General features: G+C 39.5%; 2 protein-coding genes across 5 annotated transcripts in view; one reads left to right on the top strand and one right to left on the bottom strand.

Moving 5' to 3' along the window:
* The window catches only part of LOC104294201 (chromosome unknown open reading frame, human C4orf27), an 8974-nt gene extending 8148 nt beyond the window's left edge, over positions 1-826 (top strand). The window contains exon 9 of the mRNA XM_009893781.1: positions 634-826. Within this exon, the coding sequence (XP_009892083.1) occupies positions 634-826 (193 nt within the window). The remainder of the gene's footprint in view (positions 1-633) is intronic.
* A 3233-nt stretch (positions 827-4059) lies between these two features.
* CLCN3 (chloride channel, voltage-sensitive 3) overlaps positions 4060-25974 on the bottom strand; it is a 54797-nt gene continuing 32882 nt past the window's right edge. For 2 of the 4 annotated variants that reach the window (XM_009893738.1, XM_009893739.1), the window contains exons 4-12: positions 25772-25959; positions 24964-25086; positions 23399-23605; positions 18281-18361; positions 16491-17036; positions 12705-12891; positions 10931-11329; positions 8987-9203; positions 4060-4864 (exon numbers count right to left, since the gene is read on the bottom strand). In XM_009893738.1, the coding sequence (XP_009892040.1) occupies positions 4774-4864; positions 8987-9203; positions 10931-11329; positions 12705-12891; positions 16491-17036; positions 18281-18361; positions 23399-23605; positions 24964-25086; positions 25772-25959 (2039 nt within the window). In that variant the 3' untranslated portion in view covers positions 4060-4773. Of the gene's footprint in view, positions 4865-6557; positions 6634-8986; positions 9204-10930; positions 11330-12704; positions 12892-16490; positions 17037-18280; positions 18362-23398; positions 23606-24963; positions 25087-25771; positions 25960-25974 lie in introns of all 4 variants that reach the window. The other 2 variants (XM_009893737.1, XM_009893740.1) reach the window with 2 other exon arrangements.

Below are 25974 nucleotides of genomic sequence, written 5' to 3'. Positions count from 1 at the left end.
CCTCCGGTCGCCTCTGGGTGCGTCAGGGCGGGCTGCAGCACAGCAGGAAAAGATGAAGCGCGGCGTTCGGGGTATTCTCGGGTCCATACTACTCGCTGCTTCTCGGCCTGAAGCCAAACCCAGACCAGTTCGCGTTACCGTGCTACTTGCTGAAACGAAGCACAAACCCGAGCGGTTGCTATTCTATATTTTTTTTATAGAACCGGTAGGCGCTGGGGAAGTGATTCAATCCTGGACTGGCTCTGTGTAGCTCAGTTGCAACCAGCCTCTTACGTACACTCACCAAACTCCCCTGTCCCTGCTCTGGGTGACTCCTCCCGCCCCCCAATTCTGTCCCACCACACGGGTAAAAAACGCAGTTACAGCAACGTTCCCGTTTGCCATTACAGCAAAGCACTAGATCAGGTCTCAGATGTGGCTGAATTAACAGGAAACAAGTAAGATTCAAGCCTGACGTTTATGGGATAAATTGGAAATTCTGCTGCATTTGCTACCTTATTAGATGAATAACCCTGTTCTCACTAATCTGGACTTTTGAAAATAGAATTGAAGTGATTTGTACAAGATGCAATTTCTTTTTCAAGTTCATTGGTCCACTGCTTTATTTTATTGTTGTTATGCTTTTATTCTCAGGCAACTGGTTGAAGAAACAGTCCAGACACCGATGGAAAATAACATTTGTTCTTACTCAGCAGGCCTGACATCATGCAGTGCTGTGACTTCTACTGGAGCACTTTATGTCATTCCTAATGCCAGTAGTCCTGCTATGGAAGATTATAGGCCACCAGCAACATGCTCAAATCTCAAAGTTGTCCCCACTTTTTAGCAGTTTTACTTCTAAAGGTCCCTTCCAGCATAAACTAATAATTCACAATGTAAGTCAGCGTTTTTAAATCAAAAAAGGTGGTTTTGGTTCTCAGAATCACATGCCACATCTTCTGTTGTAAATCTGACAACCCCACCCCTTTCACTCAGCATAGAAATGTTCCATTTCTTCAACCATAAGCACACAGGGACTTTTTCACTGGACCAGTTTTATGTTTTCTACGTAAAAAAGAGGTACTTTCTTGAAAATTCAGTCTCACTCTGCCCTTACTTCTTAGGTTCCAGGGAGAAGAGACCTTCACACTAATGTCCTGTACATCATACAAGTAACAAAAAAATATTCCTTTTTTGCATTGTTATTTAAATATCAACTTAAATCTACAAAAATGGGGATCTTAGTGGGGATTTTCCAGTCTTATCTATTAACCTCTAATTGAGAAGAAAAATGGTTGCACCAATTGAAAAAATACCGAAGTATCATCATTACTACCCATCATCAACAGCTGTCTAACCATTTTGTCTTTAAACCAGAGGTACTGAAACTGTACTATGTAGAAACTACATCATCCTGGTTTTTAGGCAGTAAAAGCATCATCCACCTTTAACTCTTTTAAATCAGGAAGCCAACTATTCTGTAATTATGTAATTCAAACAATTTTTAAAATTTGTATTTTGGAAAAAAACCCCACTAATACTGATCTGTTTGAGTGGGTTGATTTGGCTGCTGATTCGTAGGCACATATTAGGCAATGCAAAGACTGCATCTCTTCCTAAAATTCAGTCTTTTCTTTGTTACCTGCTTACTAGTTTTGTATGTAAAACTCTCAGGGAAAATAACTACAAAAATCAATACAAATATTGTTTGTGAAAACAATGAGAAAACACAACAGAACAATAAATGGTCATACAGAAGTTTTTAATGTTTGATTAAATCATCACAGTAATCAGAATCTTTACTGTAATGATACGCAGCTCTACCACACTATTATAAATAAAAACATTAAGATCAATATTAAATACAGCTCTAGGCAACATCACAGATTAACAAAGAATGCATTCTTCATGAACCAGTAACTGAATGGTCTGGGAAAAAAAAAAAAAAAGAAAAAAAACCCCAAAATGCTGACACTTTCCCCCTCCCATCCACCACATTTTTTTTTTTTTCAAATTAGTAGCTTGAGTAAGGCGCTGGAAGTTTTAGGTTAGAAAATTCTTGTTGCACAGCACAGGCACACATACTTCATTATCAGAACCTCTAGCATCTATTTACCAGAAGACATTTTAAATGTCAACAGGGAAAGCTTAGCAGGTAAGAAGAGCAGAGATGCACAATTTATATGCAGCGCTCAGGATCCATACTGAAATTATAAAACACAGCAGGGGCGTGAACTGTATTTTAATTCAGACAGTACAGTCTGTAGAATTAGGTGCAAGTTAAAAGAGTACACACAGCAGTGTTTATGAGAACGTCCGAAATGGCAGAGCTTTCAAACTGAGTTAAAGCAATTTTTATACCTGTAGTACATTTCTATTCTTCCACTGTGAAAAAAAAATTGAACAACAGAAATCAGCATCACAGACAACTTCCAGAGCTGCCTTCTGGAAATGGGCCGAATCCTGCTCTTTGTGAAGTTTCTTCTGTAAAGTTTTTTTTCAGGCTTACACGATGCAACAGAAGCAGCTGTGAAGCGCTAGCACTGACTTCTCGTGGAAGAATACAGCTAGTCGTTGCAACGCTCCCATCTTAACACAGCCCAATTCCCTGTTTTGGTTCCAAACCCATTTTTAATACAGGGGCTGACCACCATGAGCGCACTGGCACATTTCGCTTTCTACTGGTTCCAGTTGCTGCCAGAGATGAGATGATGAGATGTAGATGGTAGTTTTATACTCAAGAAAAATCAGTAAAAATTCAGCAGAGCACTTAATGCACAGGCATTATTTTGGAGCTTGCCAGAAGTACCAGAATTCTGTTTTCACTATGTTATCGTACTTAAGATAAAATCATCCCGAGTACTTTGCAAATAAAGATGGTTGAGGTAACTGTGATGAATGCCCTAGAGATACCTAGGATTATTAATTTTGACATTTATATTTTTGAAGTCTTATAGGCATAATTGTTAAAAGAAGGAAATTTTATCTAAACCCCAATTGTAAAGTATGATTTTTGGCAGCCAGATATCTTTATTTTTTTCCTCCCAATTTTATGCTTATAGCATATTCCCCTTTTTCCTCTGCATGTGTTTGTGGTGGCTTGACAAAATGAACATGAACCAAATTAATCTAGTGACAGGAAAGAAAAAGTAAAGAAGTTAGGGATCTGTCAGGTCACCTGCTAGTGTGTGTGTTGCTGCTGAATTTTGAAGTCCTGCCAAAGTTTCAAGTACTGAATTAGATTCTGCCCCGCTGCTCATCTTCTGTGGCTACATATCATTTACACCTTTATATACTTGGGGAAAAAAAAAAAAAGCGTCAAAAGCAATCTAACAATTATAGTTGCTTTCTTGCTATTATTTTTTAAACCCTGCAGTTTTTAAAAATAAAATTTTAATATTACTGTTCCAGTTATCTGCTAGTAAAGGAAAAAAGGAAATCTCAAGGTAACGGCAGTGAAAGTTGCATTTGAAAATGATCTTATATGCGTGTTGGATCATAAAGAAACCATTTTGTTTAAACCCTTCATCTAGTTGTAAACATTTGCTAATCCTCCATCACTTGCAGAGGATTATGAATTATTCTATAAAATCACATTAAAAAGGTAATTAGTTATGTGAGATATTAACTGATTCATATTTAATAGATTTTTTTAAATCCATACAAATATAAATAAAGAATGGTAAAACTTCAAGAAAAATAATATACATTTAGTGCAAGTTATGAGTTACATTTCTTCCTACCATGTCAGCAGTGGAACGTCTTTTGTGCAGAAGAAAAAATAAAAATGACCGTTCTCAAATTTTACAGGGGGGGAAAAAAGATCTCCAGTGTTGTAGCATGCAATTTTTACCAGATACACGTATACAGAATTGTTCCAGCTCTTAACTAGTAGAACAGCAGTATTTTTCCTTATACTGCACAACATTGGTATATATCATAGTGTTTTCAATAATACAAAAATTGCATAAGACCAGGTCACGTTATTGATATTTTCTGCAGCAAAAACAGTATTTTTCTTTGAAACACTAGTTTCATCTGGTTTTGATTTTTCTCGTATCACGACCGTGCACGGGTTGGAAGAAGTCTCGCACGGTTCTTGCAAGGTATTACCTGTTCAATCTGTTTTTGTCGCAGCGGATCTGTACTGCCCCGAGCATTTCACGATGTACAAACTTACACGTTTAATGGCACAAGAAAAACCTCCCTTCTTGTGATTGAACCTCAGTAACCCACAGTACATCTCAATATGAGAAACAACTGCTTGAAAAGGGCACACCAATTTTAAAGAGGCTTTGTTAGGGCTCAGGAGAGAGAGAAATAAAGCTCTTCTGGAATGTAGAAAGGTGACGTGTAATAATACGTTTCATGAGTTAACACAACAGTTTTCAATGGTAAGAAGGGCAAGACCTTTCGGTCTCCGTAAGATGGCTCAATTCAGAACGATCCCTCCAGAAACAGGGACTAATACCACATCTCTTCAAGGCTGAAGTACCAGGCTGGGGCTGGAGAATTGCGCCACCTCGCACAGCTCACCCACTGCACTATCATGGCAGACCTGACGTCTCGGGACGCATCCAGTGCAGGACAGCAGCTCTCCCTTCCCTCGCTCCCATCAGCCTTCCTCCTCCTCACCACATATTCCCCCAGACCAACTCCTGATTTCCAGCAGCACTGTTACGCAAAAACCCAGCTCTCGTCTCTGATTTTAGAAGTATCCCCCAGACTAAAGTGTTGTGCTATTCAACAAATGAACCTCCTCTTCAGTTTCCTCTCTCTCCTCAGCTATGGGTTTCAGTTGAACATTATTGAGGCGGGGTCTTGGTTTGCCGTCTGGGCCATATGACGGAGGATATCTTTTTTTGTTATAATGCCAAGGAGGCGCCTGAAAAGGATAAACGGAAGATCGACATTAATCCAAGCAGGACAAGAATAAAGCAGAACAAATCTGTAGCCAAGTCCTTTTTGTTGACAGGAATAGAGCAAAAGTAAACAGCCTGATTTTCTTATTTAAACAAAAACATTTTATTAATCAAAATATTATTGAGGAACCACCGGTTGGTTAAAAGACAGCAATGCTGAGACACCATATCAGATGGTCTCTGACAGCTGTAGTCCATTTTAATGACATACAAGTAATACAAGTAGAGCCCGTGACAATTTTTATTTTTGTTTCTACAAAAATGAAATTTTGATTAGCGTATGCCAACAAAAAAGTAACAAAGAGGGACAAAGAAAAAAGAGGTATGAAAAAGAAGTGATATTGATCCCATTTCGTAAGGGAAGCACGTTCCAACCTAGCCATCAGAAGGGACGTACCGCTTGATGGCCCAAAATCCTAACGGCAAATCAAACTCCCTTTCCCTCCATTTTTAAATCATAAGGATCCTTCCAGGCTGACGCACTGGCTCAGGCTGAATGTATTCATAGGAACGCACCATATTGGCCATGAAACTTTGGTAAGATAAACAACAGTTAACAATGTTTTGGAGTTCACAGCTTTAAGAAAATAAATTGTGAATAAGAAAAGGAAGTTTTCATTTTCCAATTTAGATACTGTGCTCTTAGGACAGCATCTTCGTGGCTTTTAAAATTATAACTCTCTGAAATATCAAAAAAGGTGAGACTGTCCAAAAGGATAATATCACAGGAGAAGCAAAGAGCAGAATGAATGAGCTGCTGCCCTTGTTATTCTGGTTAGTACATTTCGTTTTGTCTTATTAAAGGACGCATGAAATACTTGTGAAATATTAGCATAAAATGAGAACATAATTAGCATGTTTTGCACATAAGCAGCTAAACTTGGTGGGTATATTTAGTAGAGCTGTAACTAGCAACCCATGTCCAAATGAAGACAAAGTCTACCATCTAAACTAAGGTTAGTTCACAACATCACGGTTAAAACAATATCTACGTTCTGAAGTCAATAGTCGACACAGTAGCATGCCACTTAGTGGCTTAGGATATCACTGAACATTTGATAAAGGAGTACATTAATTGCTGTAGGTAACAGCAGCAGAATCACAGGACTTTACATAAAATCACAGGACTTTACTAAAAAGAAGAGCACTTTTTAAAAATCATGTCGATAAAGGGGGATTACAGGGAAGAGCTAATGCTGCGATACATTAAAAACATGCTTAGTTTTGCTTCTTAAAAGACGTGACACTTACTTTGCTATTTAACAGCTATTTAAAGCTGTCAAGATCAGAAACAGAAATTGGCATATAAGAAAATCTTAATTTGCATTAGGCAGGGAAAAAGTATTCCTAGCTGCGTGCTTTCCCACCCGGGAAAGGAGCACATCAACTAGATGGATCTATGTGATCTCAGGAACAAAAAGATCAGAAAGTCTATTGGTTACTTTCCTTTAATGTTGTGACTAACAGTACGTCCGTATTAACAGCTTAATTTCTACAAAAGGATTTTGCACATATTGATTTATGGTTTAATACAAATTTTTAGCACAAGATGATTTCATTGTTTAGCCGATGTCATAAAAGCCCTGAACAGTTCACAAGTTTCATGCTTCCTGACTTCTAATGTGTCTAATTATGAGATCTGATATATCTAATCACCAAGGGTTCGACGTGCTGCTTTAGTTGCTCGAGATGCTCTAATATGTTCTTCTTTGTGATGATCCCCAAGACAATCCTGAAACAGATCATGTTATGCTAATAACTGTGTGTGAAATCAAATAAAAAAAAGTTCTAATCATAATGAAAAAGGATTAGAGCAGAGCAAAACTAAAAAAAAAAAAAAAAAAGGCAAAAAGAATGGTTGCAGGAAAGCTAATGAGATAATTAAATGAAAAATGATTTGAAAGTCAGTACCCTTCCCCAGACATTGTCTTTTTTCTTTTTCTCCCAAAATGCTGAACACAATTGGATCTTCAACCACCCCAGAGCAGTATCTTTCTTATATCAAGTACACGTCAGGGAAGCATACTTCATCCCTTCTCCCCAAATTCATATCTCTTCAGGTTTTAGAGGCACTGAAACTAAGATCTATTTTATTTCCTTTGTTTAATAGTTATTTCTCCTCACACATAACACAGATAAATGATTCACATTTTAACAAGCCACAGCAGATGAACAAAGTAATAACTGTGTAAAGTCATAGCAGTCGAGGGGTGAAGCTGCACTATAATGCAGGGTCATCTGGTGTCCGTAGAAACAGACCAATTCAGACAAATGTCTCACTCATGATGGTAGGGAGTAACTACTCAAGAGCAACTCCTTGGAATGGATATTCTGGTACAAATTAGGAAAAGTGAGGTTCAGTCTTTATGTACCTCCATGTTTGTCATCAACACCAATTTCTATTCCAATCTGGATTGGAACCAATAAATTGATGTGTGTCTTTATGTGGGTATATTCAATTTGCAGGAAGTTTGCCAAATTATAGATTAGTCCTTGATGTCCACACGGCTATATGCCATGGCTAAATACCACTAGGACTAGTATTTACTGTCTGACCTTGTTGTAATGGACAGTGGAATATCACAAGTTTGTAAACTGAAGTAGCACAACAAATATGAATGTCTGAAAACAGTGAATTACTAAAGCCATCCATACTTGCTGCTACTTTATCATAAAATAGTTAAAAATTTATAGTACGGTGTGACATAGCTTTGCACAATGAAGCTGTCTTTAGAATCGATTTTAACATCGATGTCAATGTTTGAGCACTCAACCCCAACAGAAACTAAGAAAAAACCATCATAGTAAATATTCTTCATTGAAGTTTTATCAATTCAAATTTCCCTCCCCAAAACAAGAATAACTGCATGCCTGCACTGACTTCTAAGTGTCAGATCATGACGTCCTTTCCCCATCAGAGAAAGGTTTTTAAAATAATTTATGCTTCCGAAAACATCTACTCGCTGTTCAAAACAGGGATGCATTGAAGGAAAAACAAAAAAGCAGAACATTTAAAACGAATCTGTTTTAAAATACATCTGGAAAAGTAAACTTGGAAAGCAATGCGGTATTTAAATATTTGCCACTTATAGCAGCAGTTCTTTAGCCCACAGCAAAACAAAGAAAGTCCCGCCCATATTTCAGGTTTCTTGGGTTTTGTCCCATGGACACTGATCCTAAATAAAGGGGATTAGCAGACAATGTTTCACTCCCCAGGTGCCTTAAAAGACATGCTAAAGAGAAAGCAAGATACTATGGTAGGAGCTGCAATGTTGTGTGTCAAGTGCTTAACGCAAGAGATACAGGAAAGCAGAATGTTAAAGGAACAGCTACATAGAAAAAGATCATGTAAAAAAAAGGAATAGTTTAGATAAGAGGCAATTATAATGAACATTTATGTCTCCGTGCCTAGGGCTGATTTATTTAGTGGGTAATCACATGACAATTGCCTGTAGTCTCATTCACAAACATTCCAAATCTTAAAATTACTTTCTTGAAATATTTTGAAGTGTAGAAACAAAAGTTGCAGATTGAGAACTAGTAGCAGTTACTTAGTTGTTAGTATTCCAAAACCAAGAGCTTGGTGGTAATCGCCATCACTAAACTCCAGGAGAGGAGATATTGACTGGATCATTTGCTCCCTTACTTTTTATGAACCCAGATATTTGTAGATGTTCAATAGCTGGGAGGTTGCACATTGCCAGAACATACATATATAAGAACGAGGAAACACAGACTGTGCACCACACAAGACTAAGTTTCTGCTAGACGAGTTGCATCTCCTCCACGTGCAAGTTGCACACATAAAACTCGCTGAATGAGAGCTAATTTTTAACAGAACGTCTTAAAATGCCTGAAATAACCTGATTGCTTGCTTGGAATACAAGGGAGGAGTAAGAATTTAAGAGAACTGCCACAGCACAGCAGCTTCTTAACAAACAGTTTGGGTCCTCAGTTGCAGTACCAAACTTATGGGGTCAAATACCATGAATCCTGGAATATATCCTGGTTCAAATACTCTGATTCCTGGAAGTGAAGATTCCTGTATCTAACAAGATGAGCAGCATCGCCGCCACTTTACTCACCCGTTGTGTGTAACAAGGCACTGCCTCAGACCCAGCTTCCGGAAAATATCCACCACTATTTCCATTGGTGTGTGGTCTGTCACGGTGAAAGGGCTCATATCAAGTATGCTTCTAAGCTTCAAAGGTCGAGGGCTTTCGGCTGGAAGCGATGGGGTATGCTGGGCAAAACAGACCCTGGAACTGCCAACAATCCCCTCCTGCTTCTTTCTAGCGCTTTCTTTAAGAAAAAGAGGGGAGGGGGAAAACGGCAGAGGAGGAAGAATTTACATTCTTGGAACAAGATAATTCAGTGCAAACAGACAGATCAATCAACACTACCAGACTCCGATGCTCTTCTCTACATGCTGACAGTCTAATAAATGCTATTTTGATGTGTTTCCATAGCCACTCCTTTATCCCTAAGACGCGCTTGTGCGGAAATCACAAAAGCCATCTACCATACAGCTTAGCTGTTATTCAGCTACTACCCTTCTCACTCCAATAAATAGCTTTTATTTACTATAAAGGGGTGGAAAGACTTAAAAAAAATAACAGGCAGGAAGCACATAGGCGGCTGCTGAAGAAACTGTCAAGCGGAAAGGCAATCTCAAATTGACAGTTCCCCTGTCACGATTCCAACAGGTGGAATTACTGTTGGTTTGAAACCAAAGAACTCATTTCTGACCACACTGAAAATGTTGACGTCTCATTTATAATTAATTTACGTAGCTTTTTGTGAACTGGATCCTCTTCCTTTTCATGTCTTTATCACCTTAGTGACAACAGCATCACCCCCTGTACCCTGGACTATTTCACACAATGACTCTCTTAAGCCAGCCAAAATCCAAGACTAAGCAACCTGCAACCAGCAGCTGAAATAAATCTTACCTGTGGAAGTGCATTATTGGAAGAATGTTATGCTCTTCCCCCATTTACTCTTAAGTAAATGCGAACTGAAACCAATCTGATATCTATAATAATTTCCAAGTTTTGGACATTCCTATACGTCCAACATAGTGTAATACCATAGTATACACAGTATTAGGACCACAGGCAAAAGTTTTACTGATGTAAATAGTGTTGTGTTCACAAAACTATTTTTTTCAAGTTTCAGGAGACTTTTGTGTCTCTTTCTTAAGTGTCTTTGTTAGAGATACTTCTCCATGTACAATCTTATGAATTAAGAAAGAAAAAGTAGTTTAAGATGCAACTTCCACCTTTGATTTCATGCACCCAATGTTACAGTTTTGTAACAATTTATTACATAACAATGAATTTTTTTTTTCCTTTGGTTATGATAACATCCTCAAAACCCAGAAATTTTTTCTTGCCAGTGCACAAAGCACTGCTGTCACACAAGTTATAATACTCACCCAGCGAGAGAGGGCCCGAACAGGGCTTGTGTGCTCCTGTGCCCAGGGCCAAATTTCCCATTACACAAACAAATTGAAAAACAGAAACCTAAAATAATTAATATTTTGCTTATCTCTCCATAATACAGTCTTAGTTGTTACAACTGTTGCAACAACAGTCAACAACATACTGTCAGAGAGAAATGCGAGATACATTTAAATTTAAATTTAAAAATTACTTGGAGAGTAATTCTCACAGAATCCTGCTCTTCTGAAATAAGAATTACTCCATTTTGAAGAATGTTAATGTAGCGTCACTTGAGGACAAGAGATACTAGCAAAAGTCTCAAAACAAACACAAATACCAATTAGATGATGTTTGGGCCTACTTCATTATGACAACTTTTGTTTTTATGACAGAGACAGAGACTAACGTTTTCTCCATTTCAGAGCCTGCTAGTGAAGATAATCATATACTTCAATAAAGGAATAGCCAGCCTGTGCGAGGTATCTGAACCTGAAATAAGTCTAGAAACACAGAGTAAATTCTGTTGCAAGCTATAGAATCATTTAAATCGGCATATATAATCATGCAATACTGGAAGATAATTACCTATTGCAATAGTTAAATCTCTTCTTAGAGCAAAGCCCACCAGTCTCTGCGATTCTTTTGACATAATAACAGGAAAACCATTATAGCTGGTTTCGTTGATCAAGTTTTCTATGTCTTCGACTGTCATATTATCCTGTGTCAGAACTGCTAAAGGCGGGTCGCTTCTTCGAGGTCTCATAACATCAGCAGCCAGTGTCGTGTGAGTAAATTCTTCCTTTGCATCCAAGAAAGGATATCCGTTCAGTCGGATGTGTGCCTCGTAGATGCCTTCCCTACCAAAGGCATCTCCTACCCACTTACTGGTCATCACTGCAGCCATTAGGGGCACAATATATTCCAGCCCTCCTGTTAGCTCAAAGACAATAACTACCAGGGACACAGTCATCCTTGTCACACCACCTGCAAGAAAAATGGTAGCCAGTAACATTCTAGTATCAGATAACAACGAATTTAGAATTTCCTGCCTTCCTGTTGAGAACTGCAAACGTGACTGTGCCATTAAAGGTAATCTGACAAACATCATTCTGTGTAATACAAACAGAAGCAGACAGGAAAAATGAACTCAAAACTTTCAGAAGTAAAAAAAGACAGCTTGAGGGAAAATTTCTAGAAAGTGAGAGAATAAAGGGATTTGAAAAATACGTGCAGTTATTTCATGTAAACTAAGAATCAAACTCTGTATTTCTCCACACCACACCTAGGTTAAAAATACTGTGAAATGCAAGGAAATCCAGTAAGACAAAAATTTGGAAAAAGAATGAAACTAATGCAGGGAAGTCACAGGTGGCAGTTCAACACCTATATTGTCCAAAGAATTAGGAATTTAATGTTGTTGCTGAATCATAAAAGCTTAAGACAATTCTGAGCTGATGAAAAGAAATCTCTTTCTTGGACAATGGGAGAAGACAGGTGTTATATTTCTCTTTTGTTAGTATTCAAAATGTTTTTTCTGCCAAGGTTTCTGATGCTATATCTTCATTCAATAAAAGAATATAGTATTTCTTTCAATGCATTCAGAAGTGATTCAAGATGAACTATTAAAAACCAAAACAATCTCTCTAAAAACTAAATCGGTACCACTAGCTTATTTGATCATTCAAATGCGCTTTTCCTTAAGAAAACTTTTTTCTACTTTTCGCAGAATCTGCACTAATAGCTTTTAAGCTTAATTTCTAAGGCAATAAAGTGGTAAGCTAGGACAAGACAAGGCCTTCAAAAAGCCTCTCCTAGTTTAGGTGCCCAACTTAAGCCTCTCTCCATGAAGCTGCTTTTCAACAGTTTGTGTATCAGACTTGTTAAAAATACCTCAAGCTGGATTCCCCAAATCATAAGACACTTCTGAAAGTTTTGTTTGGATTATGAATTTCAAGTACATTTTTTGCAATTCATGTAGACGTGGCAGCTCATCACATCACCTCCTTGTAATAATTTCAACAGTACTTGACTCTGCAAATCCTCTACTTTATACATTCAAGAAACAGATTTTTCTGACTGATGTAGTAATGACACCTCTTGATGCCAAAAAGAGAAAGCAAACACTCCTATTTAAATTCTTCTTTTTCTCATCATATAGTCAATTAAATTTCACATTATTCCTCAGTCACAAGGATCTGACAGTCTTGTGTAGAGATGTGAATGTAGTACGCTGAAGAGAGAGAAATCCACATAAAAAGGTGTTCCAAAACGCAGGTTTCTATCTCCCTTCAGTTTTAATCATTATTTTTGAAACATACAATAAATCAGATACTTATTTACTTTGTTATATTTTAGTTACCTAAGCATGCAGCAGCACCAACCATGGCATAAAGACCAGGTGTAATACAGTCAGCTCCAACTTCACACCACTCCTTGAAAATGAACCAGTCGTGATGGTAGTAAGCCAGCTGCTCCACCGCAATTCCTACAATCCTTCCTGCTATTGCTCCGATTGCCATACTAGGGATGAACAACCCAGAGGGAACCTGCAACAAAACCAGAAAACCTGCTGTCATGCTGATGAGAACATACCTGATGCATAATTTTGCAAGTAATCTTTTTTTTTTTTTTCCCAAAAAGAGATGCAAATGCTCAAATTGTCATGTTAAAACCATGTAAATTGACATTGCAAGGTTAGTGAAACTTAACACAATGCTATTCATACCTCTGATCAACCTGGTTAGCCGAATCCATTTTATGAGCACACTTATTTATATTCTACTGTATTTAAGAGCAAGTCTATCACCAATACAGCACCACAAAACAGACTCTCAGTGCCAACAGCACAATTCTTCCCACGTGTGTGTCCAATCTGAGCTGTGTTACGAGTACTGAAAAGTCTTCCTTATGATTTCCCATCTCCTTTCTCACTTCATGTTCCTCTGAGTTAACACTCACTTACTAAACAAGCTTTGCACATAGGACTGCCTTCCCAAACCGCTTCCTAATACTGCTATAAATTAGACGGCCAATTAAACAGATGATTTTTGAAAGAGGCTTTGCTTATTATATTGCAGTTTCCCATACAAAGGAGTGTATATAGAATGCTAAATACACTAAGAGAGAAAAAGGCAGGACAACTCCCGTTGCAAAAAGTAGGTAACACATTACTGTAAAAAAAAGTTCCTACTGTAATCTTAGTTATTTAAACTGTTTTTCTGTTATTAACTAAAACCTGAAAAGGCCACACAGCCTTGTCACACCAACATAGCTTGGTAAAATATGATTATGAGTCTTGCTTTTATCAGCAGCTTCATAAGGAGTGAGGGTTCATCTGAGAAACTGCTGCTGTGTATCTTTTCTCCTCCTTCGGAAGCTAATCTTCTTTCCAAGAAACATACTGGTGTCTAAATGTCTCATTAAACTGGAAATGTGCGCTGCTTCTCCACACAGCAGTTGTTAGGATCAAAGTATTTTCTGCTGTGACTCAGTTACAGATCCGACTACAAATAAGTAGTAGTTTTCACTGTTTTGTCTAAATGGACCTAAACCCATCTTGTCAAAATAACTTCATTAAAAAAATGCACTCCTGGTATAACAGGACACATAATTTGATTTTTTTTTCCACTGTACAGCTGTGAAATGTAAGTATTGTGCAATTCCAAACTATAAATTTTGCCACAGAATCCAATAGCTGGTGCAGAATTGTATTTCAGAATCTGTTATTATTATATCGCCAGTATTTATGGTTGCAAAGATTATTTCTAATAGACAAACCAAGGACAAACAAACGTAGCAAACTTTGTGTTTGAAAGCCAGCAGCATAGGTTTGGGGCAAAAATTTAATAAGCCTTCATTCCCATCCTGAATTACCCAATATTTCAGTGTTGCTAGAGGTAACTATTCAATGTTGTCATTTTACCGTAGTACCCAAATTATGCATTTATACCACTACTGTTGTTTCCCACAATCAATCATGTGTGTAAACCCTGTTCCAACTGTTAAAATCTATCTTTTTTTTCCTGAATGAAATTCCTTCTTGCTGAACAGTTCAATAGCACCCTGAAAAAATAACATTTCAGATACAAAAGTAATTGAATAAATCTTTGAAACTGCCTCAGATTGCAGTCTGCTACAGCAGTATGCCACTGAAATTCAGTCTCCACATGGGAATTACATCCAAATTTTTTCTGGTCCTTTGTTAACATAACCTTTTTATGCATCTAGCTCCTTCTCTTCTTTCCATCACATATGGATAATGGTTACAAGTCTAATTGTAATTATGATTTTCCAGCTGCATTCGTTTGCATAAGCCTCTGAATCACAAGTCACAAAGAGGAGAGAAACCTTCACTGAGAAGGAACAAGGAAAAAAAGTTAGGTTCCACCTTGTCTCAGCTTTCTTCTCCAGAGCACGCCAGCCTAACTCAAGTTATACCAGAGAGGAAATCATTTGTTCTGTGGCACATGTATCACCTTTGAAACAAGGAATCAGGATACAGGTGCAACTTTCTTCGGTAGCGCAGCTGCACACCAGTCAGGTTCAGAGGCAAAGCTGTAATCCCACCTCAATTGTTTATCATCAGCATTTAGACACAGAAATGAGTCTACTGATAATAAGCAGTACAGTATACATACAAAAGCCTGAAAGAAAACAAAACCAAAAAACAACAACACCCACCCCCACCCCCCCAACAAATAAACAAAACCAAACCCCTCAAACCACTGCCCTATCAGCTTCCTGGTGATCCTTGTTCCTGGCAGTAAGAGCGGCGGGAATCCCATGGTGGCAATCCCATGATAAAAAGGTAGATGCCCACGACTGCATGAACGGTAAGGAATGTTATAATGCTTAGAAGGGCAGAGCCCTAGTTGTAAGTGAAATACAGAAAGTAAATACAACACATTGGAATGGTCATGTCATAGGATAATGCCTGAATTCTGACCTATGGAAGACTAGTATTTAAAACATACACAACACATTTCTCTTACCCATCAACCAATATACGGGAAATAACTTCAAACAACAGACTGCAACATCTTCTAAAATATCAACACATGAGAAACACAAAACAATATTGTTTTCTCATGACAGAATGGTTGAGGTTGGACATGACCACTCCACACTGTCTAGTGCAACACCTCTGCTCAAGCAGGGTCAACTACAGCAGCTTGCCCAGGATTGCATCCAGTCAGGTTTTGAGTATCTCCAAGGACGGAGACTCCACAAGTTCTCTGGACAAACTATTCCAGTGTTCAACCGCCCTCACACTAAGTAAGTGTTTTCTTATGCATGAAGTCACATGCAAGAGCAATGTAGACTGAGAAGTTAAACCCAGTTTAAACACAAATCCCGCTTAGTGAACATTCTACAATACGTTTGTGTTAAGACGCATTTGATAATGATGTGGTTGCAAAAAACTATGAAGGGAGCCTGACAAGACAGAAAATGATGAAGGCATGACAGTTATACGTCATTCAGAAAACAGCCACAGGTTGGAGAGAAGCTGAAGAGAGCTCCAAACCAGATTTACAAAATGACCAGGAAAGACAAAAATTATGCTGCTTTGTAATAGAGAAGAAATTCTCATTACAGTCACATGAACAAAGCTTGCTTTCTAGTCATGACATACAATACTGGAAATTTCAGGAAATAAATTATCAATGGCCCCCTTTGACAGTCTGCAGTAATGGCATTTATGCGCTAAATTGGGAGAGAGGATTAAAAAAAAAACCCTACAAGCTGTTTAAGAGGTACAGTCTTGTCCTCTTCCGTGTAACAGGACTAGGGAACCTGAGTAGTTATGTTTGAACTCAGCTGAACTTAGCTCTTGGAAATTTTAGAATCATCCTTATTTCTGATGCGGGCCCATACAAACAGCCATCCATCCACACAGTTACCATCCCCTATTAAATTTAGCACATTTCTGTTCAGCTGAACAGAGGACTACTTTGAATTTAATTAAACTTAACATTGTTTTCCACAAGACTTGCTTATTAATCAACAGTAAAAAGACCTTTTTTAAAAAAGAACTACACATGAAAAAAAGTTCTATAAACAAAGCTGCTAGCTTAGAGAGATGGAAAATGAGAAAGGCAATAATTAAATAATGACAGCAGAATGCAGCCACTGCATTCGCGCTTACCTTGATACCAAAAGTGAAGACTGTCATGATTATTTTAAATATGAGTGCTAAACACAACTGCCATATAGCTGAATAGACTCCAGTGCCTGCTGGACGGTCAGGAATATCATCTACTATTTTGCTCGCGTTCATATCATTTCTGTAGTCACAAAGGGAGGAGGATTCTAACGGCCCACAGTCTGTGAAGAGCTCTTTAATAAGCTCACTGGTGTTTAGCCTTGTATATGGATTAGGAAATGCAATGACAGCTGTTATTGCTGCAACAATAATAACTTCCAGGACAGGATACTTCCCAAATTTTGTAGATTTGCGTCGACGACACCATGCGATGTTTGCTCGGATGAAAAATGCTCCCCAGAGCCCACCAAATACTCCCAGAAGAATAAAAGGAAGCAGTTCAAAAAGGTACCAAGGAGTGTGATATTCCACATAAAAAAGAACTAGGCGGCTATTACCAAAAGGATTGATGGACCTTAGAACAAATGCAGCTACTAACGCAGCAAAAAATGATCTCCATAAAGTCTTCAGTGGGAAATAGTAACTGACCTGCAAAAGACAATACAAGGGAATTATTACTGGTTCCATTAAAAATACTGCTAAGACTGTTTTATGCATGTGTTACAGTACTGCCGCTCCCATGGTATATGCTAAAACAAAGTACTCTTACATTATTACTCCTATTCCTTCAAGCACTGCTGCTCCAGCACAGACTACATTTTTATAAAGCTCTACAACAATTAATACTTATATCAATTTTAGAGTCAGGACTAACGCAGTATCGAAATCACTACTTTTTTCAGATTGTTAGGAAATAATGCGTAGTAATTTATGTTTAAAAGCTTCTCTGTTTCTAAGCACCTATCATTCCTAAAAACCAGACTGCGTACTAGCTGCTCTCTCAAATTTCCTGCTAATGCTGTTTTATCTCCATTCAACCTACACGGAAAGGTTTCTGGCAGATGCGTTATTTTTATGAAGCATGATTAAAATGTTAAAAAAAATCCCCAAAACAGAACATGCAATTTCATACTTAAGCCCCAGACAGCCTGATTTGAATTTCAAGATAGTTTTCTTCAGAGCTTTTTTGGAATTCTTTTGGCAACAAAGGAGTTCCTCAAAATACCCTAATGATACAGCAAAATTATTACATGAAAAAGTATTTTGCTTCCTTTTACAATTTCAGAAATTTTTATATTTCTTTAGAAATCCTAATGTTCTAAATAATATTCTTATTTAGTTTGAAAACAACTAATGAAAACTAATTTAAAACAAAACATTTCTTGGAGAAGACAGTTTTGTTGCCTTAGAGGTCAGTTTTATAGCATATTTGCCTTTTTCATAATTAACTTATTCAACTGTGTTTAGTGTCTGAAACTTGTTATGAAGAAAAGTAACGTTGAAAAACTTCCTTCACAAAACTGACAAATAGGTTTCTAAAACCTCTTTCAAGATTAAAAGAAAAAAAATAACCAGGCTTTCTTTTTTCAGATACACTCCTAGAGTGAAAAACTGCTGTATCTCTATCTGTATATAAACCGTAATTATTAACTGACTCAGCCGTTCTCCAGAAAAACGTAACTGAGAATAAAGCAGAGCTGACATTCATCCAAATAAAAAGAAAAAATGTCTTTAGGAGTTTGCCAGTAACAGGACTCTTGACTTTGAAATGTGGGTCCAAAAATAATTTCCTTCTTAGGAAGGACTCCGCAGCTTAAAGGAATCAGAGATTTTTCATGCTAAAAGATATATATTTCTTGATATCTATCCTTCAGTGCCATCTCTTGACATACCTCCTCCAGGCTAAAAAGGACTCCACCAATTGGGGCACCAAAGGCTACAGATACTCCTGCTGCTGAAGCAGCTGACAACACCTGGAAAAGAACAATGGCGAGAGGGGTTTTTTGCTGTCTGTGATACGCGTTAAACATGAAGTACAGAATCTCATTACAGTGATCTGTCTTTTATGTTTCTATCAAGGACACACAGACCTGCTAACAGAAAAGCATCACGTAAGTGTATCAGAATGCTTGTAAGATGCGGCCAGTGGCCACAGCAGCCACCAACCAGCTACTAGCCATGACACAGCCAAGGACACTGCTCCCCAGTGAAGCACCCAAAGGAGTCTATGCTTCAGTATGAAACTGCTGATATCTCATTTTCACGAAATTGTAGCAAGCTTTCTCTATGCTCAAGCAGGAGATTCCACTGTGTCATAAGTAAAGCAAGCGAGGCAGAAGACCAGCTTGGCTAAACAGGGAACTCCTTGCGGAGTTCAAGAGGGAAGAGAAATTGTATGATCTCTGGAAGCAAAGTCAGGCTTTGCAGGAAGATTACAGAGCTGTGGTACCTATATGGACGGAGAAGACACACAAGACCAAAGCTCAATTAGAGTTGAAACCAGCCAGTGTCATGTCAGATAACAAGAAGGGCTTTTTCAAGTGTGTTACTAGCAAGAGGAGGTCTCAAGAAAACATTGGACCAATACTTGTTGAAGACGGTCATCTGACTAATAGGCATGAGGAAAAAGTGGAGGCATTCAATGTATTTTTTGCCTCAGTCTTTAATAATTCTGATAGACCTTGGGCTGCCTGGTCCTCTGAGTCGGAGGACCACAAGTGTGGGAACAGTGACTTTCCATTTGTAGACATTGAAATTGTAAGGGACCGGCTGCATCAGCTGAATGTTCACAAGTCCGTGGGGCCTGATGGGATTCATCCCAAAGTACTGAAGGAGCTAGCAGATGTTATGATAGGACCCCTCTCGATCATCTGCCAAAGGTCTTGGGAGTCTGAGGGGGTCCCTGCTGACTGGACACTAGCCAATGTTATTCCAATTTACAAGAAGGACGCAAGAGAAGCCCCAGGAACTACACATAGCCTAACCTCAGTTCCTGGAAAAAACATAGAGAAGATTATACCGGGTGCTATTGAAAGGCATTTAAAGAATAATGCAATCATCAGGCCCAGTCAACACAGGTTCACAAAGGGAAAGTCCTGTTTAACTAATCCGATATTCCTCTATGATAAGGTCACCTGCGTAGTGGATGAAGGGAAGGTGGTGGATGCAGTTTTTCTGGATTTTAGTAAGGCTTTAGTCCCTCACAGCATTCTTCTGGACAAGTTGACCAACTGCAGGATGACTGGGTTCAGAGTGTGCCGGGTGAAGAACTGGCTGAATGGCTCAAAGGGTTGTAGTGAAAGGGACCTAGGAGTCCTGGTGGACAACAGGATGACCATGAGCCAGCAATGTGCCCTGGTGGCCAAGAAGGCCAGTGGCATCCTGGGGTGCATCAAGAAGAGTGTGGCCAGCAGGTCGAGGGAGGTTATGTTCCACCTCTACTCTGCCCTGGTGAGGCTGCATCTGGAGTATTGTGTCCAGTTCTGGGCTCCCCAATTCAAGAAAGACAAGGAACTGCTGGAGAGGGTATAGCAAAGGGCTACAAAGATGATTAGGGGACATCTTTCTCATGAGGAAAGGCTGAAGAACTTGGGTCTTTCTAGTCGGGAGAAGACCGAGGGGGGATTTTATCAATGCTTATGAATACTTAAAGGGAGGGTGCCAGGGGGATGAGAACAGTCTTTTTTCAGTGGTGCCCAGTGACAGGACAAGAGGTAATGGACACAAACCTGAACGTAGGAAGTTCCACCTAAACATGAGGAGGAACTTCTTTACTTTGAGGGTGGCAGAGCACTGGAACAGGCTGCCCAGAGAGGCTGTGGAGCCTCCGCCTCCGGAAACATTCAAAACCCGCCTGGATGGCATCCTGTGCAGCCTGCTCCAGGTGTACCTGCTCTGGCAGCGGGGTTGGACTAGATGATCTCGAGAGGTCCCTTCCAGCCCCTATCATTCTGTGATTCTGTGATTTGGTGAATGGGTCTTCATCTGGTTGGTGACTGGTCACCAGCGGTGTTCCTCAGGGTTCAATTCTAGGGCCAGTTCTGTTCAATGTATTTATCAACGTTCAGGATGCAGGAGTTGAATGCACCATTAGCAGGTTTGCTGATGACACCAAACTGGGAGGTGCTGTTGACTTTCCTGAGGGACAGGAGGCCTTGCAGAGGGATCTAGATAGACTGGAGCTATTGGGCAATGATTAACGGGATAAATTTTAACAAGTTGAAATGCCGGATTCTGCACCTAGGATGGAGCAACACTGGGCACAAGTATAAACTGGGAGAAGAGTGGCTGGAGAGCAGCCCTGCAGAAAGGGACCTGGGGGTGCTGGTTGACAGCAGGCTCAGTATGAGTCAGCAGGGTGCCCTGGCAGCCAAGGCGGCAAACTGCATCATGGGGGTTCATCAAACACAGCATAGTCAGCCGCTCAAAAGAGGTGATTATACCGCTGTATTCAGCGGTGGCATGGCCTCACCTTGAGTACTGTGTGCAGTTCTGGGCCCCACAAGTTATGAAGGATGTGAAGGTACTTGAAAGCATCCAGAGGAACGCAACAAGGCTGGAAGGCATGTCCTATGAGGAGCGGCTAAGGTCTTTGGGCTTATCTAGTTTGGAGAAAAGGAGGCTGAGGGGTGACCTCATTCCTTGCTAAACCTTCCTGAGGAGGGGAAGTGGAGCGGGAGGTGCTGATCTCTTCTACCTGGTATCCAGTAATAGGACGCATGGGAATGGTTCAAAGCTATGCCAGGGAAGGTTTAGATTGGACATTAGGAAGCATTTATTTATAGAGGGGGTGGCCAAACACTGGAACAGACTTCCTAGAGAGGCTGTTGATGCCTCAAGCATGTCAATGTTTAAGAGGCATTTGGACAATGCCCTTAAAAAACATGCTTTAACTTTTGGTCAGCCCCAAATTCGCAAAGCAGTTGGACTCTATGATCATTGTAGGTCCCTTCCAACTGAAATATTCTCTTCTCTTCTAGATGTGTGCAGCGGCGAAGCCCATAAATCACAAATATTATTCAAGGGACATAAATTGATGACAGACTATGTAACTTTTGTATCAGTCCTGAAGATTTGTGCTCAGTAGTCTTCAAGCAAAAACTTGCAAAATGATCCGAGGTGAACTGAGATTAAGGGCGAGCATAAGAGGAACCAAAGCAGCAGTTGGTCCTACAGTATCATGGATGAATTATGTTCAATATATGGGGATGGTTACAGTGCATGGTAATTATAACAATATGGGACAAATTCCTTGCAGGAATTCCTTCCTTCCTACCTGATCCCCAAGTAGTAACCCTTACGCACCTGTGGAAGAATTATTACCTTATTGTGAAATAAGCAGCTAAACCACAGGTAAGCTAAATGATTTAAGAATACACAGCTTTGAAATAGGAAGTGAACCCAAATTTCCCATGTTCTGCAGTCTCCTTCTAGAAGTATAGAAGTTAAGCCTGAGAGCTGAAGCACAGCTGGGACAACACCTTTTTTATTTTACAATATGAAAATTTTATTGAATTAATAAGAATGTTAGAACTTGCTACTCTCTGACTATAATTGCTTTCATTAGCATGGCTCCCTCTATTGGGTTTACGTGACAAGGTTTTGGTAGCGGGGGGGGGCTGCTGGGGTAGCTTCTGTGAGAAGACACCAGAGGCTGCCCCCACATCCAACAGAGCCAGTTCCAGCTGGATCCAAAAGGGACCCGCCACCGCCCAAAGCTGAGCCCGTCAGTGATGCTGGTGGTGCCTCTATGATAAGATACTTAAGAAAGGGCAAAAAACAGTGCACAGCAGCTGTGAGAGAGAGGAGTGAGAAAAATGTGAGAGGAACAGCCCTGCAGACACCAAGGTCAGTGAAGAAGGACAGGGAGGAGGTGCTCCAGGCACCAGAGCACAGGTTGACCTGCAGCCTGTGTAGAAGGCCGTAGTGATGCAAGTTGTTCCCCTGTAGCCCATGGAGGACCATGGCAGAGCAGATCTCCACCCTGCAGCGGACCCCAAGCCAAAGCAGGTAGATGTGCCCTGAAGATAGCTACAGCCCATGGAAAGCCCACACCAGAGCAGGCTCCTGGCAGGAGCCGTGGCCTGCCGAGAGGAGCCCAAATAGGAGCAGCTTTTCTGGCAGGAAACTGTGAAAGCCTGTGGGGAATCCAGGCTGGGGCAGTCTGTTCCTGAAGGACTGCACCCTGGGGAAAGAACCCATGCTGAAGGAGCTTGAGAAGGCCTGTCTCCCATGGGTGGGACCCCACACTGGTGCATGGGAAGAGCACGAGGAAGAAGGAGCGGTGGAGACAAAGCATTACAAACTGACTGCAGCCCCCATTCCCCATCCCCTGGTGCCGCTTTGGGATAGAAGAACGAGGAGTGAAGTTGAGCCTGGGAAGGAGGGAGAGTGGGGGCAAGGTAGTTTTAGTTGTTTTTATTTCTCACTATCCTAGTCTGTTATTAATTGGCAATAAAGTAATCTTGCTCAAGTCTAGTCTTTTGCCTGTGATGGTAACTGGTGAGCGATCTCCCTGTCCTTATCTTGACTTACGAGCTTTTCATCTTATTTTCTCCTGCTCTCTTGCTGAGGAGGAGGGGTGAGAGAGCAGCTTGGTGGGCACCAAGGCTAACTCACCACAGTCTCACTAACAACAACAAACTGAGTAGAGCAGAAACACTGCTGTCATCAACCCTTTTCCAGGAATACATTGCTCACAGGTTCAAAAGTCCTCTGCTATCTTCACAACTGAAGACACTTCTCAATTACCAACAAGTAGAGTCAAGAAGAGAAAGAATTTAAGTAAAATCAAATGGTCTCTGAGGTGGGAGAAATGCAAACTTACTCTGACATGGAAACAATTTGCTTTGGAGAATGCTAGGGATAATACATTGTTATTAACACAATAAATGACTATTGATAATCCAAGGCTAAACACTGTCCGAGAGAACAAATACCATCTTTTAAACAGAAGAGTGTAAATGCGTGGCTATTCAGTACATTCTAGAAATGCTTTTACAAGAACCTACCTCTCTTTTTTTAGCTTCATTTGTGCTGTACTTTGGAAAGAGGTAGGAAAAAATATTCCCACAGCAGCAGGCAACATGTACCAAGGGGCCCTCTTTTCCTAAACTCAAACCCGATGCGACAGCCAAGACCAGAGTAATTGTTTTTATCATCAAAGTCCACTTCCCCAAGTAACCTCTAATGATGAAGCCACTCAAAATAGTTTTTATCTGGAAGAAAGAAAAAATATTATCCGTTATAGTATTCAGCTTTTCTCAGAAAATAATTTTATAATTTTAGCTGCATAACTTAAAAAATATCCTTATCAAATGACTAATTTTATCACACTTTAAAGCGTGTATTGTTTAGATTGCTGCACTGAGTCTATTTGGTTGCTAGAGGCTTTCCATTTGCAACTTACTCTAAACCACTGGGCAATAACATACAACAACATTATCAATGACATTTAGTAGATAATTAATCTGCAGTAGCTTCTGAGACTGCACTCATTGGTTTATGATGTAAATTATCAAGTGAAAGTCAGAAAACTCCCAAAGGAAAAATGAACCTGCAAAAACTATACTCAAGGTCATCCACTGTAGCAATATCATATTTGCACTAATTTTACACGTCTGTTTTCTCCGTATGTTTTACCATGTCTACATAAAAAATTAGCAGTACATTCCTTGACATAAAAATGGGAAAGATCAGCCTTTTTCCACTAGAAAAGATGTGCCACTTACCTAAGGTATTACTTTGCTCAACAGTGTCATATTATTAGCCTGGAAAATATGCCCATATATAGGAAATAATATAGTTATCATAGGAAAGGACAACAAGTCTATAAATAGGATGTACACAAAACACTGGGCAGCTGTGTCTAGAAAGTAAAGGTTAGCTAAATTTGGCAACTAATTTAGGATGAAATCTCTTCTGGAATAATGGCACAGAACTACTCCAGGCTTATTCAGAGGCAGGATCTGGCTCTGTCCTTCAACTTCTACAATACACACAGCAAAGAAATATTTACAGAATGACTGGAGAAGTGAGACTGACCAGACTTCGACTTGGGGGTTTTTCCCTCCCATTCTGTGTATAGCAGCAGACAGCAATTGTAAAAACAGTGAGTTTTTGAGGAAAGTACACATTTTACTTTGTGACTGTCTGATGGTTTGTGTTAGTTAAGGCGATTAAAGCCAGTGCAACATAAGATCAATTGCTGTATCAAAGGACCCGTATTCTGTCAACGAACACCCGCCTTCTTATCACCATAGGGAGGGTGGGGATTAGGGGCAGGTTGGAAATCACTCTGCAGAAGTCTACACTCTTAAGACAAATGCTTCCTTAAAAAGTAGTCCAGCCAGAAGTGTGCAGCAAAATCTACAAATCAGGAGATTCTCTGAAATTTGGGGCATTTTTCTCAGCAACAAATGCACACAATTACATTATTTCAGTTTGAATACTTGTATTAATGCATTTCATGAAAGTCAAAGGGTGCACCCTCTTGCCTTCCCCTGACCCTGTAAGGCAGCAGGAATTTTCACATTAATATGAAACATCTACAATGTATACATGAGTTAGACCTCACCTCAGGTATCCCCGAGCCGCAGGCATAGGGAGCAAATACCTTCACCAGAGAAACTGCTAAGAAGGCAAAGCTCAAAGCCCAGAAAATGTACATTATGTAGTTCATTATATATGAACCTGGACCCTAAAAGCAAAAACCAAAGAAAAAATTCAGAATATAAATTCTATTTAGGAGCAAAATCACTACTTAAAATAACCCAGAAGTACTCTTGCTGCAAGTACACTTATGCACACGTTTTGAAGGACAGTAATTATTACCAAGCCAAGAAAGAAAGTTTTGTTTGAAAAGCATAAAGTCACAACACCTGCACATCAGCATAGACTGGGTTATACAAGGTAGAAAATGTTCTAACACTTCATCTTAAAATGAAAAAATAGAACACAACACAGGTATTATTTTTAACAGCTACTAGCTGCTAAAATCTACTGAATACTGAGTAAACCTTTTTTATTTAAAAAATTTCGTAGTAGAAAAAATAAAATCAATCTATTCTTATTTATTGGAGAACACCACAGATTTCATTTTTATTCTTTTATATGTAGCTATGATCAAGAATAGAAATTGTCCTGTTATTAACAGTTCTATACTCTTATAACTTCTTTATACCTGCAACACTCCAAGCCCCCTTGCAGTGCATGAAATGCACATTTATTACAGTATAACCTATTAACCAATTCAAATCCTGAGAAATGGAGCAGACAACACAACCCAAATCTGTGTTTAGTACCCTAACCTTAAGATCATTATTTTTTTTCCATGTTCAGTCCAGCTGTTGAGCAAGATCGTCAAAGAATGGGTATATACTTACTTCTGCTTGCCCAATTATTAGTTCTGCCCATGTTTTCCACTGTGGACATTTATCTCTCTCTTCAAATGTGGTCTCATTTGAACCCCAACAACACTGTTCGTGGTTAAACCACAAAGCACTAAGGCAAATGCCTTCCTTTAAGTCAGTCATCCAGTCAGCAGCAATGTCAATTAATCCCGCCAGTGCCCCTGTTGCAGAAACAG

The sequence above is a fragment of the Charadrius vociferus genome, unplaced genomic scaffold, assembly GCF_000708025.1.
Source record: "Charadrius vociferus isolate BGI_N301 unplaced genomic scaffold, ASM70802v2 scaffold59, whole genome shotgun sequence".
NCBI classification, from domain to species: Eukaryota; Metazoa; Chordata; class Aves; order Charadriiformes; family Charadriidae; genus Charadrius; species Charadrius vociferus.
Note: the sequence above shows the minus strand (reverse complement) of the source record. Positions and strands in the feature narration are given on the sequence as shown.